Genomic DNA, 13,582 nt, shown 5'->3' with positions numbered 1-13,582 from the left:
TCTCTAATGTTTAGCATGCGCTAATCCTTTGTGCACATTAAAAACGATACACGCCTTTTTAAAAGGACCCCTTAGACTTACAAAGCTCCATAGGAACCTATGAAACTTTTTAAGTCTAAATGCTTTGAAAATGAGCCCCAGTTACTTATGTCTTTATGAAATTGGGCACAAACAGGTGCCCTCCTGCTCTCTATGCAGGGCTTATGAAATGAAGTGGCCTAGTGGTTAGAGTGGTGAACTTTGGTTCTGGGGAACTGGGTTCAATTCCCACTGCAGGCACAGGCAGCTCCTTGTGACTCTGGGCAAGTCACTTAACCCTCCATTGCCCCAGGTACAAATACGTACCTGTATATAATATGTAAGCTGCATTGAACCTGCTATGAGTGGGAAAGCACAGGGTACAAATGTAATAAAATGACTATATTAAGTCAAAGTATGTAAAAAGCTTTTGGTGCTAAGGTCCCTACCCGAGGCACAGATTTTACTTTCCATCTTAAATTTACATTGGTCTAAAGATGAATATTTTCTCTACTTAACCTAGGCCAATTTGAATACACCAATGATGGAAACCGTGATCATTGTGCAAGTCCAAATGCACTTGATTTTATTTTGCAGTTGCTTTTAGGGTCTTGTGGGTCCCTCTGACTTCCACTAACTTTGTAGCAGTGACCAACAGCATAAAAAGTAGCCTCTTGCTCTCCAAACCTAATGCAAAAAAAAAAAAAAACACACAACAAAAAACCCCTCTATTTTTGTTGACTTTCTAGTAACTGGTTGGCTGCCTACTTCTCTGCAGCTGAGCTTCCAGACAGGAATTTTTAATCCTTACCCTTTCTATTTCTCAGTAATGGGAGGTACCAGGAGAAGTCCAAAGTAGAACAAAACAGGCAGCAGAGAGTTCAGCTGGTACTGGGCTGCTGAGGTGTTGACTAGACTTTGATGGGGAATACACAGGATCTGCTCTACCTGAGGCAGCAGTTGGATATAAAATACTTTGCAGATGGAAGCACAGGCTATGACCTCTGCATTCAGAAGAGGAATATTTCTGGGGTGATAGATTTAATAACTCTCTACAAGTGAACAGAGCTCAAAAGGATGATTTAAGACTAGCTCACAGAACATCTCTTGGCTTATAAACACCCTGGCATGATTTCATAAGGTGGATTAGCAAAATAGTGTTAGAAAAATAAAATCCACCACTGAATCCTTTTTGATTAAATCTAAATCAGGTTTCCCCACACACTACATCTGTTTATCAACTGCTGGTTTAAGCTAGATTTGGAAAGGTTGACTTTAAAGCAGCAAGGTGGATGGTTATGTTATACTGCTTTCAGAACACCTGCACAAAATAAAGAATCATTAACAATCATTACCGGCAGCATTATAAAACATTGGGCTGGTAATCTTCCCCTTTCCTATTTTTTTTATAATGGGTTAAAAAGATAGCCCATCTTTATTGCAGCCTTTGCCATCCTCTGATATGTTACAGCACTTAGGAACAACTTCTGCTAGGTGTGTGGCTGTCTCTGTAGTGACCGAGCTGTCTCTCTCCATCTCACCTGCCTCAGTTTTAAGTTCTAATATCTTACCCTGCACACTGAGGCTGAAGTAATAAGCTATGTGTTAGCACACCGTTCTAACACATGTACTAAATTGTTTCCTCCCAATGCAGTGAACTAACAGCATACAAATTACTGTTACAAATGTGCACAGATAGAAAAATAGTGCATGCACCTGTGGTAATCCATAGAACTTTGTTGCAGTCAGGTGTCAATGTCTCCCTTCCTACCACCCTGTGAGTGGGGACTGGCTGAAGCACTGACAGGAAGAGAGAAAACAAAAACAAGAACTTGACCTCCATGATCCTCACTCCCTACCCCTTCCCAAATGATTCCCTGGCTGTTGGACCCCCTTAACACTTGCCCTCTCCCAGGACTATTTGGTCCAGTGTACTCCTGGCCCATATATCTCAGCTCAGGGTGGCCCTCAGAAAGCCTTCACATCATGGCACTCCCCTGGATCAAAAATACCTGGCCCAAGGAGGTGTCCAGTGGCATTCTGTTTCTTCCACCAAGCAGAGCTTCCCAAACCGTGGGTCAAGACCCCAAATGGGTACACAAAATCTTCATTTGAGGTCATAACCTAGGTGGGCTCTCCATAGGTATATCATTATTCTGCACCTTGGGGGGGGGGGGGGGGGGAAACAATTTTATTTATCAATGATCGTGGGGTCATGGCCATAAAAACATTGATAAGCACTGGTCTTGGGGATGGGATGACTACCAGACCCACTTTAGCCAAACATCCTCACCTCAAATGACTGCTGCTCCCGCGTAAGATCTTTACTTCAGCCCTAAGCTGAAATTAAGATTCTGTGGTAAACCGAAATACACATCAAAATTCATCACACCTTTTTTTTTTTACATTGAGAGTAATTCCCAATTCAACAGGTTTGCATGCCAACCACACTACCCTTTAACAAGGGTGGGCAACCACAATTCTCAAGGGCCACAACCCAGTCGAGTTTTCAAGATTTCTACTGTGAATATGCATGAGATTGATTTGTATGCACTACTTCCATTGTATGCAGATAGATCTCATACACAGTCACTGTGGAAATCTTGAAAACCCAACTGGGTTGTGACCTTCAAGGATCACGGTTGCCCACCCATGCTTTAGTACGATGGTTTCCCTGTAGAAAATCCATTAATGCATTGGGAATAAAGTTAGTATGGGAAAATCTAAAGTATAGCACAGCTTATTACATCTGCTCCTGAAGGGTAGTGCTGAGATTGTTTTGCCTATGAGCCCCATGTCCAAAAAGAACTGACACAAGATCTTCATTCAGGTTTCAGAGATGCCAAGCTACCCCGGTTGGAGATTTTAGGATATTTCTGACCACACCATCCTGGTGCATTATAGGATGTGCAGCACTGATTTCAATGGACAAGATCGGATACTGTTTTTAAAAAAAAGTTGTGAACGGTGATACACTTGAGGATTTTTCTTTTATATTTCAACTTTTAGTTGGCAGGAAATAGTGAACGTTTAATTTTGTCTTTTCCATTCATGAAGGAAATGAAGTTTAAATCTGCCCATGAAAGGTCTTTTGGTTATGGCGCAATTAGTTATCTGGAATCCTTTACCTTTCAACATTCATCTAATTTTAACTTATATGGAATTTAGAAAGAATTTGAAAACACACTTTACCGGGGAGCAGTTTTGGAACAGCTTGACAGCTAACAGGCATTCACCGGGCAGGTGCATTGCAATCCATCACTAATGATTCCCTGGTGGATAAAGTCCTTCTCCTGCCACAGGACGTGTGGAAGCAGTTTTGGAAAAGCTTGACTGCCAACAGGCACTCATTGGACAGGTGCATTGCAATTAATCTCCAAGGACCACCTGGCGGGAAGTCCTTCTCCTGCTGCAGGACACGACTACAGGTGTGTGGCAATGGGCGCATGCCCAAAGGGGCGTGACTAAAGGAGCAAGTACTACCCCTTTGGAGCCCCTTCAGAGCCAGTGAGGAGCCAGGAATACTGTGAGTTGTGTACTAGAATTATGGTGAAACGGAAGAGCAAAATTATTGGACTACTGGTCGGTAAAGTGGGCCCTGTTAACAGCAAGGGGCCCATGGATCAACTGTTCCAACTTTGAATCAGTAGGTGCCTTCCAATTTGTATCTCTCATCTCCCTTGGAAGCTTCTCTCTCATTGGGCAAACAAACCTCGCCCATTCAACCTGCGAGTAAATTCAAGGAAACCAAGTCCCTACTACTACTACTTATCATTTCTATAGCGCTACTAGATGTACGCTGCGCTGTGCACTTGAACATGAAGAGACAGTCCCTGCTCAACAGAGCTTACAATGTAATTAGGAGAGACAAACAGGACAAATAAGAGATAAGGGAATATTAAAGTGAGGATGATAAAATATGGGTTCTGAACAAGTGAATAAGGGTTAGGAGTTAAAAGCAGCATCAAAAAGGTGGGCTTTTAGCTTAGATTTGAAGACGGCCAGAGATGGAGCTTGACGTACCAGCTCAGGAAGTCTATTCCAGGCATATGGTGCAGCAAGATAAAAGGAACGGAGTCTGGAATTAGCGGTGGAGGAGAAGGGTGCAGATAAGAGAGATTTACCCAGTGAACGGAGTTCTCGGGGAGGAGTGTAGGGAGAGATGAGAGTGGAGAGGTACTGAGGAGCTGCAGAGTGAATGCCCTTATAAGAGGAGTTTGAACTGTATGTGGAAATGGATAGGGACCCAGTGAAATGACTTGAGGAGAGGGCTAATATGAGCATAGCGACATTGGCGGAATATTAGTCGTGCAGCAGAATTTTGAACAGATTGAAGAGGAGAGAGATGGCTAAGTGGGAGACCTGTGAGAAGCAAGTGCAATAGTCTAAGCGAGAGGTGATAAGAGTGTGGATGAGGGTTCTGGTAGTGTGCTCAGAAAGGAAAGGGCGAATTTTGGTGATATTATAGAGAAAGAAATGACAGGTTGTAGCAGTCTGCTGAATATGTGCAGAGAAGGAGAGGGAGGAGTCGAAGATGACCCCAAGGTTACGAACTGATGCGATAGGAAGGGTGAGAGTGTTATCCACAGAAATAGAGAATGGGGGAAGAGAAGAGGTTGGTTTAGGTGGAAAGATAAGAAGCTCAGTCTTGGTCATGTTTAGTTTCAGATGGCGCTGAGACATCCAGGCAGCAATGTCAGACAGGCAGGCTGATACTTTGGTCTGGATTTTGGCTGAGATTTCTGGTGTGGAGAGGTAGATCTGGGAGTCATCAGCATAAAGATGATACTGAAAGGGATGAGATCAGAGTACCAAGGGAAGAAGTATAGATAGAGAAAAGAAGAGGTCCCAGGACAGATCCCTGAGGTACACCAACTGACAGTGGGATAGAAGTACAGGAGGATCCACCAGAGTATACTCTAAAAGTACGCTGGAAAAGATAAGAAGAAAACCAGGAAAGAACTACCTGAGGACTTTCTGGTTCTCAATGATGGTAAGGTTTTAATGGACTCTCCTCAGGCATCGGTAACTGTTGTGCCATTCCCAATTCCTGCTCCAGTGCATTTTCAAATATCAGGTACGTCTGCATCTACTTCTTCTATACTGTCAGGATCAGAAGTGACTTTAAAAGACTTGTGGACAGTTATTACATGGATGGAAAATACTTTGCAAGCTAATCTTACTCAATTCTCGAAATATACTACAGATGTTTCCCTTAAACTAACTGAGCAGGATGAAAAACAACTTCTACTGTTAAGGATATTCTTTCCATTCATTTACAACTTGAGAATAGTGCTAGGGCTTCTAATTTAAGAGTGCTTAATTTTCCTATTACTTACCACATCTCCTCTCTTGAGTTTTTCATGATATACCTTATTGAGTTGCAAGTTCTATGTGTGAGAAAATGGTAATTTTGAGTGTTTATTATCTTTCAGAAGCTCTAGGGTAGAGAAAAAGGAGGAAGCGCTAGACCCTTTCAGTTCTCCTGACAGTCTTGACCTTTCACAATTCCTGGAGTCTCTAACATAGCTATGGCGGGATGGTTGGGGCTGTTCGCCCCAGGTGCCGACATTGAGGGGGTGTGCGCAGCAGGTGCGTGCTGTTGGCTCTGCCAGTCCCCTGTCCTAGAACAGGAAGTTGATGTCTGAGGGGGCAGGGGAGTGGCACAACCAACAGCGTGTGCCTGTTCCATGTACCTGCTTGCTTGGTGGAGGGACGTGTGTGCTGTCCGGGGAGGGGGGGGGGGGGGGGGGGGAGTGTGTGCGCTTTGCCTTGGGGGGTGGGTTATACTCCACCCTGGGGACCCTATATGGTAGGTACACCACTGCCTGGAGTCACCTAAGGATATTATTGAAAAAAGAGCTACTTTAATAGTTACTTTGCAGTCTGCACATGGAAAACAGAAATTTTAAAGGCATACTTTCCTAAAAAACAACTCCCCTTCTGTGGGCAAGTTGTTAATATGTTTCATGATGTTGCTAGATCAACTCAGTTAAAAAGGAGAGCTTTTTTACAATTAAAAGCTAAAGTTCTGACTAGCGGAGTAACATTTTTTCTCAAATTCCCTTTTAAGTGTTTAGTCACGTATCAGAATAATCAGTATGTGTTCTTTGATGCTATTCAGTTAGCGGCATTTTTGCAGAATAAGGAACCAGCTAGTAGTTAATTTTTCTCTCTCTCTGATTGTCTGGAAGAGAAGTAAACAAATGTTCTAAGTAATTTAGCTTTGCCTGTTTGCAGTTTTTAATTTGTTTTTATTTAGGTAAATTTTTACAAATTTGTTCCTGCTAGTTCTCCTTAATGTGGACTAGATACCTATTTTCTATGTAAGGGTGTTGTGCCTATCCTTGTAATTTAATCCTATGCTCTGTAATGCAATGGTTATAATCTTATAATCAGAGAAAATTTTTCTTCACCCAACGCATAATTGAACTCTGGAGTTTGTTGCCGGAGAATGTGGTGAAGGCGGTTAGCTTAGCAGAGTTTAAAAAGGGGTTAGACGGTTTCCTAAAGGACAAGTCCATAAACCACAACTAAATGGACTTGGGAAAAATCCACAATTCCAGGAATAACATCAATAGAATGTTTGTACGTTTGAGAAGCTCGCCAGGTGCCCTTGGCCTGGATTGGCTGCTGTCGTGGACAGGATGCTGAGCTCGATGGACCCTTGGTCTTTTCCCAGTGTAGCATTACTTATGTACTTAATTTAAACAAAAAAAAAAAGAAAGAAAAAGAAAACACAGTTTACCAAGTTTGTTTGCGCCAATTGTTAATTTTTATATATGTTATTTCATTTAAGATTGTAGATTTGATGATATTGTTACCCGCTTTGAACCTGATTGATTAGGGATTTGTCAGGATACATAATCCTTTACATAACACTAAAATCTTGCACTGCTTTGGGGTGTAAACTCAAAACCAGGACTACCTCAAAATCTCCAGCCTGGAACTGGGTAACTTAGCATCTCTGAGGTTTAAGTACAAACCAGAAATTGCTTGCTACTGCAAGAAAAAAAAAAAAATCAGTAAAAGCATGCATGTGGATCTCAGCACTCGACTGAACCCTGAAATCTACCTAGTGGGATCCCCTGGTATCCTCTTTTTCAGAAGTTTTTGTTATTAAAAGGATTAAGGGTTAAATTTACTCAGGTTAATACATGTTGTTACTAAATGGTTTCCACTGCATAAAATGGAACTTGTGGTAAATAATTTTAGGATTTATTAACTGCCTTTATGAAAAGATTCACCCAGGGCGTTAGCACCTTTTAATAAACCTAACCATGAATCTGAGCCTCCCATTTAGACATGTCAACATTCAGCTGGCAGCAGTAAGAGGGACACACAATACTGGACGAGGTTGGTTCTAGACTTAGCATGTCTGTTACAGTCCTAGGCCAACTTGGACACAATGATGGAAAAGCAATTACTATGCAAGCCCAAAAACACAAATGATTTTGTCAGTTGCTTTTAGGGTCTTGTTGGCCCTCTGTAGCAGTGACCTACAGCTTTAAAAAGTAGCCTCTTAACCTCCAAACCTAATGCACATATAACTCTTGTGTTAAAACCCCCGAACATTTTTGTTGGTTTAATAAAATGTGTCAAAGAGCCCCTGAAGCTTATTCTTTTTAAAAAGATTTTAATCCCACCTCCCCCTACCAGCAATAAATAATTAAGAAAGAAAGTTTTCTGTTTCAAAGATGTGGCATTCAGGCAGAGGGACGCTGCTGCCACAGCAATTCTGTAATTTCTCTGCCAGTGGCAGAACTCAGCTGAAACAAACTGTTTTATTTCACACTAGCTTGAAGAGTCTCTTTCTGGTGCTGTTGGGCAATTTGAAGAAAGTCAGACTCCCTGGACACCTGTCCTCTTTCACCCTAAACCAACTCAGCATTAACACGCTAAGCTGGCTGTGTTAGGAATTGCATACAATTAGCAGCTGAAGAGAGGAAAAAGGGCCACCATCTTTCAGAAATCCCTCAGAAACTGTAGGCTCTTCTGGGCAGATTCCAAGCTGAGACGGCAGTAGCCAGTGGCATGTACAAGCTCTTGCTGGAATAAGATAATCAAGATTACTTAAAACCCAAAAGGCAGCACTTTCGTTTCCCTTCTGTAAAAAACAAAACAAAAAAAAAACTTAGTCATAAAAAGTTAAAATCTTGACAAGCAGGCCCCTTTCTGTAACAAATCCATGCAATGGGGTTGGGGCAGTCTTGTTCCTCTGGCAGGAGGGGCCCAGGGCACATACTGCTGGCACTTTTCTGGTGCCCCACATCCCCATGTAAACGCAACAAAAATCTTGTCCTGCCACTGTCCTTCAGGTTGACACCAGCAAAATGAGTCTCCTCAGATCTTCCACTTGTCCTTCCCTCAGCAACCATTCAGATGTTTAACATTTCTCCTTTTCACATTTCCACAACTAAAGGTGGAGTTTTGTCAAAGTCACTTATGGGGGGAGATGGTGATGGAGGGAATGTGGGGAGACCAGCTCTGCCTATAGTTAATGATGCACAGATAAGGCTTAAGGTAACGGAGATCACACGGTCAGGCATGGCCAAAGTCCTTCTGTATACCGTTGGATGCCTCCATCATCTCAGGCTGTAGGAAGGTTGATCAGGTCCTCTTCAGACCACTACAAAAAAGCAAATGAAAAACATGTCAAAAGCTTAAGCTGGAAAAGAATGCCATTGAAGAGTTCACTCACAGAACACAGTGTTTCTATTTTGCCTCTGAACAGCTTCTTTATAGAGTTTAAGGGGTTTATTACTAATGCTTAGCATGTGCTATCTGCCACATGGCCCATTTTATTCCTGTGGGCTGTGTGGCACATATATACACTAATGCCGGTTAGCATGTGCTTAGCATTAGTAAAAAGACTCTAGGATGAAACAGCCACACGATGATGGAATGGCTCCCTTATGAAGAAGTTACACAGATTAAGGCCCATAATCTTGATGTGGAAAAGTGACTAGTGAGCAGTTATTTACTCACTTAATAATTAGTAAAAAAGACTCCCTTAGAGAGTTCTACACTCTAGGATGAAACAGCCACATGATGATGATGGAATGGCTCCAGGGCTGGCCCAAGGCAAGATGCCGCCTGAGGCAGAGCTTGCATGCTGCCCCTCCCCCCTTTGGGCATTTTAGCTGGTCACGGTGACTTTCCAAACCTGGCAGTGATTCCCATATGCTGCCCTGCCACTGTGGGCACCCACCTCTTCCCTTTACTGCGTTGCCTGAGCAAAACAGGAAGTTTCTTCAGGCAGCTGCAGTAAAGGGAAGAGGCGGGTGCCGGCAGCGGTAGCAGCGTATGGGAATCGCTGTTGTAGCCAGGTTTGTAAAGTCACCGTGACCAGGTAAAACACTGCGAAGCTGCCCCCCTGAGATGCTGCTCCTAATGAGTGCCACCTGAGGCCCCAGCCTCAGGTGGTCTAATGGTCGGGCCGCCCCTGAATGGCTCCCTTATGAAGAAGTTACAAAGATTAAGGCCCATAATCTTGATGTGGAAAAGTGACCAGTGAGCAGATATTTACTCATTTAATAAATAATTAGCAGCCAGATAGACTTGGGTCTACCACCTCTTCAGTTCTGCGAGTGCGCAATATGAACTGTCTTCCTCATTGGGATCTGCCAAGGACCGACACAGTTTTGACATTGCTGAAGACAGGATGCTGGGCTCAATGGATGGCTGGTCTGACCCAGCATGATATTTCTTTTGTTGTTAAGACTGAGGATCTTTTTTTAAAGCTATTTTATCTCTGTGGGGTACACAATGTTGTTAAGTCTAAATATTACCTGTTTCTGAATTGCAACAGGAAGCTCCATCCTTCAAGAGCCCAGCAGGTTTCTCATGCCGACAGATGACTGCCCGACACCCTTCACAACACTGCTTCAGCTTACAGCAGCTAGAACAAACGAGGGAAGAAGTATTAATGAACTCGGAACAAAACTCCAGTCATGGAGGAACTTCAAGCAACCTTGAAAGCTTTCTCCTCCTCCTCCTCACTACAGAAAATTTCCAAGGGTTGCAGCTTTCAGCATTGTCCTGGACTTGTCAACCCCTAGGATGCTGCTGTGAGCCAATGCTGCGGAAACACACAGGGAGTTTTCAATTAAACAGTAAAACAGTGAATTTGGTCTCTCTTCCCATGGCAGCAGCTCACTGATTTCAAATAGTTTTGAGGCTATAGAATATGTTTATAATGAAAGGGAACATGAACAGCCCTGAATACAGACCAAACGGCTAGGCAGAAAATATAATATTTAGTCCTACACTTGGTGTAGTGTAATTAAGGCATACTGGATGCATACGATTTTAATATTACTTTTTTGTTTCATTTAATTCTATTTAGTTCTCCTTCACGAGGACATCTTCCAATCATATTACACCAGTTTTGGGGGAATTCTCCTGCCTTTCTGTTGAGCATATAGCCTAGTATCCTGCTTCCAACAGTGGCCAATCCAGGTCACAAGTGCCTGGCACAAACCCAAATAGTAGCAACATTCCATGCTATCAATTCCAGGGCAACCAGTGGCTTCCCCCATGTCCTTCTCAATAACAGACTATGGATCTTTCCTCCAGGAACTTGTCCAAACCTTTTTTTAAACCCAGATATGCTAACCACCGTTACTACATCCTTCAGCAACGAGTTCCAGAGCTTAACTATTCTTTGAGTGAAAAAATATTTCCTCTTACATGTTTTAAAAGTATTTCCATGCAATTTCATTGAGTGTCCCCTGGTCTTTGTACATCAAAGGAGGACAAAGGACTTAGAAAATATTTTGCTATGATATCAGCTTAAGAACTTGATCTTCCTGGAAAACTCTGTTGCTGGTTCTTCTTAAGCCTAAGCTGATGGTGCTCAGTGGAAAGCTTTATATTACTGTGCTCCGTCTGTGATATTAGATACAGTTTGAAGCCTGCCTGGAGACAAAATTATCTAGCTTTTACCAAAAAACCCTCCAAAACTCCAACCTTTTTTTTCCAGATTTATAATGAAATAATAATAAATAAAAATAGTAAATAGGGGATTCAACTGGAATCAATACGTTTGCATTTGGACAGAAGAGTCCTACAAAGGTACACTGTGGGCAGCTACACTTCTGTTTGTGGTTATAACGTTAGGGGGTCTTTTAATAAAGGTTAGTTCAAGTTATCTGCAATAGGTCCCATTTTATTCCTATGGACCCTGCTGCAGATAACTCGAGCTAACCTTTAGTAAAAGACCCCCTTAGTGACTAGGAGCAGAAGACTATCCAGAGCTGAAGGAGGAATTTGGTTTCATTTGGGTAACAAAGTTTGAACAAGTGTCAAGGGGTTAGAAAATCCAGGCAATACAAACCACTGCCACTAGATAAACCACATAAAATAAAAAAGGAAAGGAAGGGGAACACAAGCACAAGTGGCAATGCAAAAAACACTGGTAACAACCAAAGCATCCTACAAAAAAAAAAAAAAACCAGACACCGAAAGACAAAGTGGCATCAGATGGATAAGTAATGGGCTATCGGACCTCTTATAGCCCCAGCTATTTCAGATCCTAGCTCCTCTTTGATGCATCAATCACTTGCCTCAAGGTCTTCAGCGTCTGTTTCAATTTTATAAATCTTTTACATTTTATTTTATTCAAAATATGTCAAAAATCAAACAATGTAATGTATATAAAAACATCAATACATGGTCAAATGTGATAAAGTACTAGTGGCTACTGATCTCAAAACCGCAAAGCGTGGTAACAGCGCTGTAGGAATCTCAAAGAGCTCCCGACGCAAAAGTGTTCACATGCGAAGGACTGGTGCAGGACTGCCACTTAAGGTATAACTTACAGCATACTGTCAGTCGCACACACCCTTGCCACAGTTATGCCAGGTCTATCAGTGATGTAACTGCAATCTCATACATATAAACATGTTAATACCAGGATGTGCGTCCAGCCACTTTCTTTTCCGAGTCTACTGGAAGCAGTGGTATAGCCAGGAACTTTGAACAGAGGGTGTGTCTCACACCACTGCTTCTCCCCCCATACCTTAAGAATCACCTCCAGTCTTCACCCAGGCAGTGCCAGCAGCCTGCACTAGGGTTTTCTCTCTGAACTGTGTCGCCCCTTATGATGCAACTTCCTGTTTTCTGAAGGGCAGGACAGTTCAGAGAGAAAGTCTAGTTCAGGCTGCAGGCACTGACAATGCCCAGGCAAAGACTGGAGGTGATTTTAAGGCATGGGGGGAGGGGCAAGGGAGGGAATTGCGAGAGCTTTGTGGGGCCAGGAAGGGAAAGGAGAGATGTGGTGGCAGGAGGGAGAAGGGAGGGACTTACCGGGGGGGGGGGGGGGGGTGGAATGAGTACGCAACATGCACCTTGAATGGATACACTATTGACTGGAAGACCACATGATGCATCTCACCACCTTGAATCTGCAGCTGTGTTGACTGATTTCTCCTATCCCCAAACATTTAGGAAGATTCCCCTCGGTTAGGCAGTAACGTATTTCCATCTTTCAGATTCTAGAGGCTTTCTGAGAAGTTGGGTGGAGGGGGGAATTTTCCTCCACCCCCATCCCGCTCTCTGTTGGAGTTCCTCAGGGATCTGTCCTTGGACCCCTTCTTTTTTCAATCTACACTTCTTCCCTGGGCTCGCTGATCTCATCTCATGGTTTCCAATATCATCTTTATGCTGACGACACCCAGCTTTATCTCTCCACACCAGACATCACTGCAGAAACCCAGGCCAAAGTATCGGCCTGCTTATCCGACATTGCTGCCTGGATGTCCAACCGCCACCAGAAACTGAACATGGCCAAGACCAAGCTCATTGTCTTTCCACCCAAACCCACTTCTCCTCTCCCTCCACTCTCTATTTCAGTCGATAACACCCTCATCCTCCCCGTCTCATCTGCCCACAACCTCGGAGTCATCTTCGACTCCTCCCTCTCCTTCTCTGCCCATATCCAGCAGACAGTCAAGACCTGTCGCTTCTTTCTCTATAACATCAGCAAAATTCGCCCTTTCCTCTCTGAGCACACCACCCGAACTCTCATCCACTCTCTCATTACCTCTCGCCTTGACTTCTGCAACCTACTCCTCATTGGCCTCCCACTTAACCATCTATCTCCCCTTCAATCCGTTCAGAACTCTGCTGTGCGTCTTATCTTCCGCCTAGACCGATATGCTCATATCACCCCTCTCCTCAAGTCACTTCACTGGCTTCCGATCAGGTACCGCATACAGTTCAAGCTTCTCCTACTAACCTACAAATGCACTCAATCCGCAGCCCCTCACTACCTCTCTACCCTCATCTTCCCTTATGCTCCTACCCATAACCTCCGCTCACAGGACAAATCCCTCCTCTCAGTACCCTTCTCCACCATACGCCAAGCCCCCTCCCTACCCATCTTCAAATCCTTGCTCAAAGCCCACCTCTTCAATGTCGCTTTCGGCATTGGATAGAGGTACAATGGTTAGGTACAATGGTTAGGTACAATGTAATGTATATAAAAACATCAATACATGGTCAAATGTGATAAAGTACTAGTGGCTACTGATCTCAAAACCGCAAAGCGTGGTAACAACGC

The 13,582-nt window shown here is 43.3% G+C and overlaps 1 protein-coding gene across 1 annotated transcript in view; it reads right to left on the bottom strand.

Moving 5' to 3' along the window:
• Nucleotides 1-6,766: 6,766 nt before the first annotated feature.
• The window catches only part of TGFA (transforming growth factor alpha), a 52,469-nt gene continuing 45,653 nt past the window's right edge, over nt 6,767-13,582 (bottom strand). The window contains exons 4-5 of the mRNA XM_030201897.1: nt 9,810-9,919; nt 6,767-8,647 (exon numbers count right to left, since the gene is read on the bottom strand). Coding sequence (XP_030057757.1) covers nt 8,640-8,647; nt 9,810-9,919 — 118 coding nt within the window. The 3' untranslated portion in view covers nt 6,767-8,639. The remainder of the gene's footprint in view (nt 8,648-9,809; nt 9,920-13,582) is intronic.

Source organism: Microcaecilia unicolor, chromosome 4 (genome assembly GCF_901765095.1).
Source record: "Microcaecilia unicolor chromosome 4, aMicUni1.1, whole genome shotgun sequence".
NCBI lineage: Eukaryota > Metazoa > Chordata > Amphibia > Gymnophiona > Siphonopidae > Microcaecilia > Microcaecilia unicolor.
This window is presented reverse-complemented; position numbering and strand designations above follow the sequence as displayed.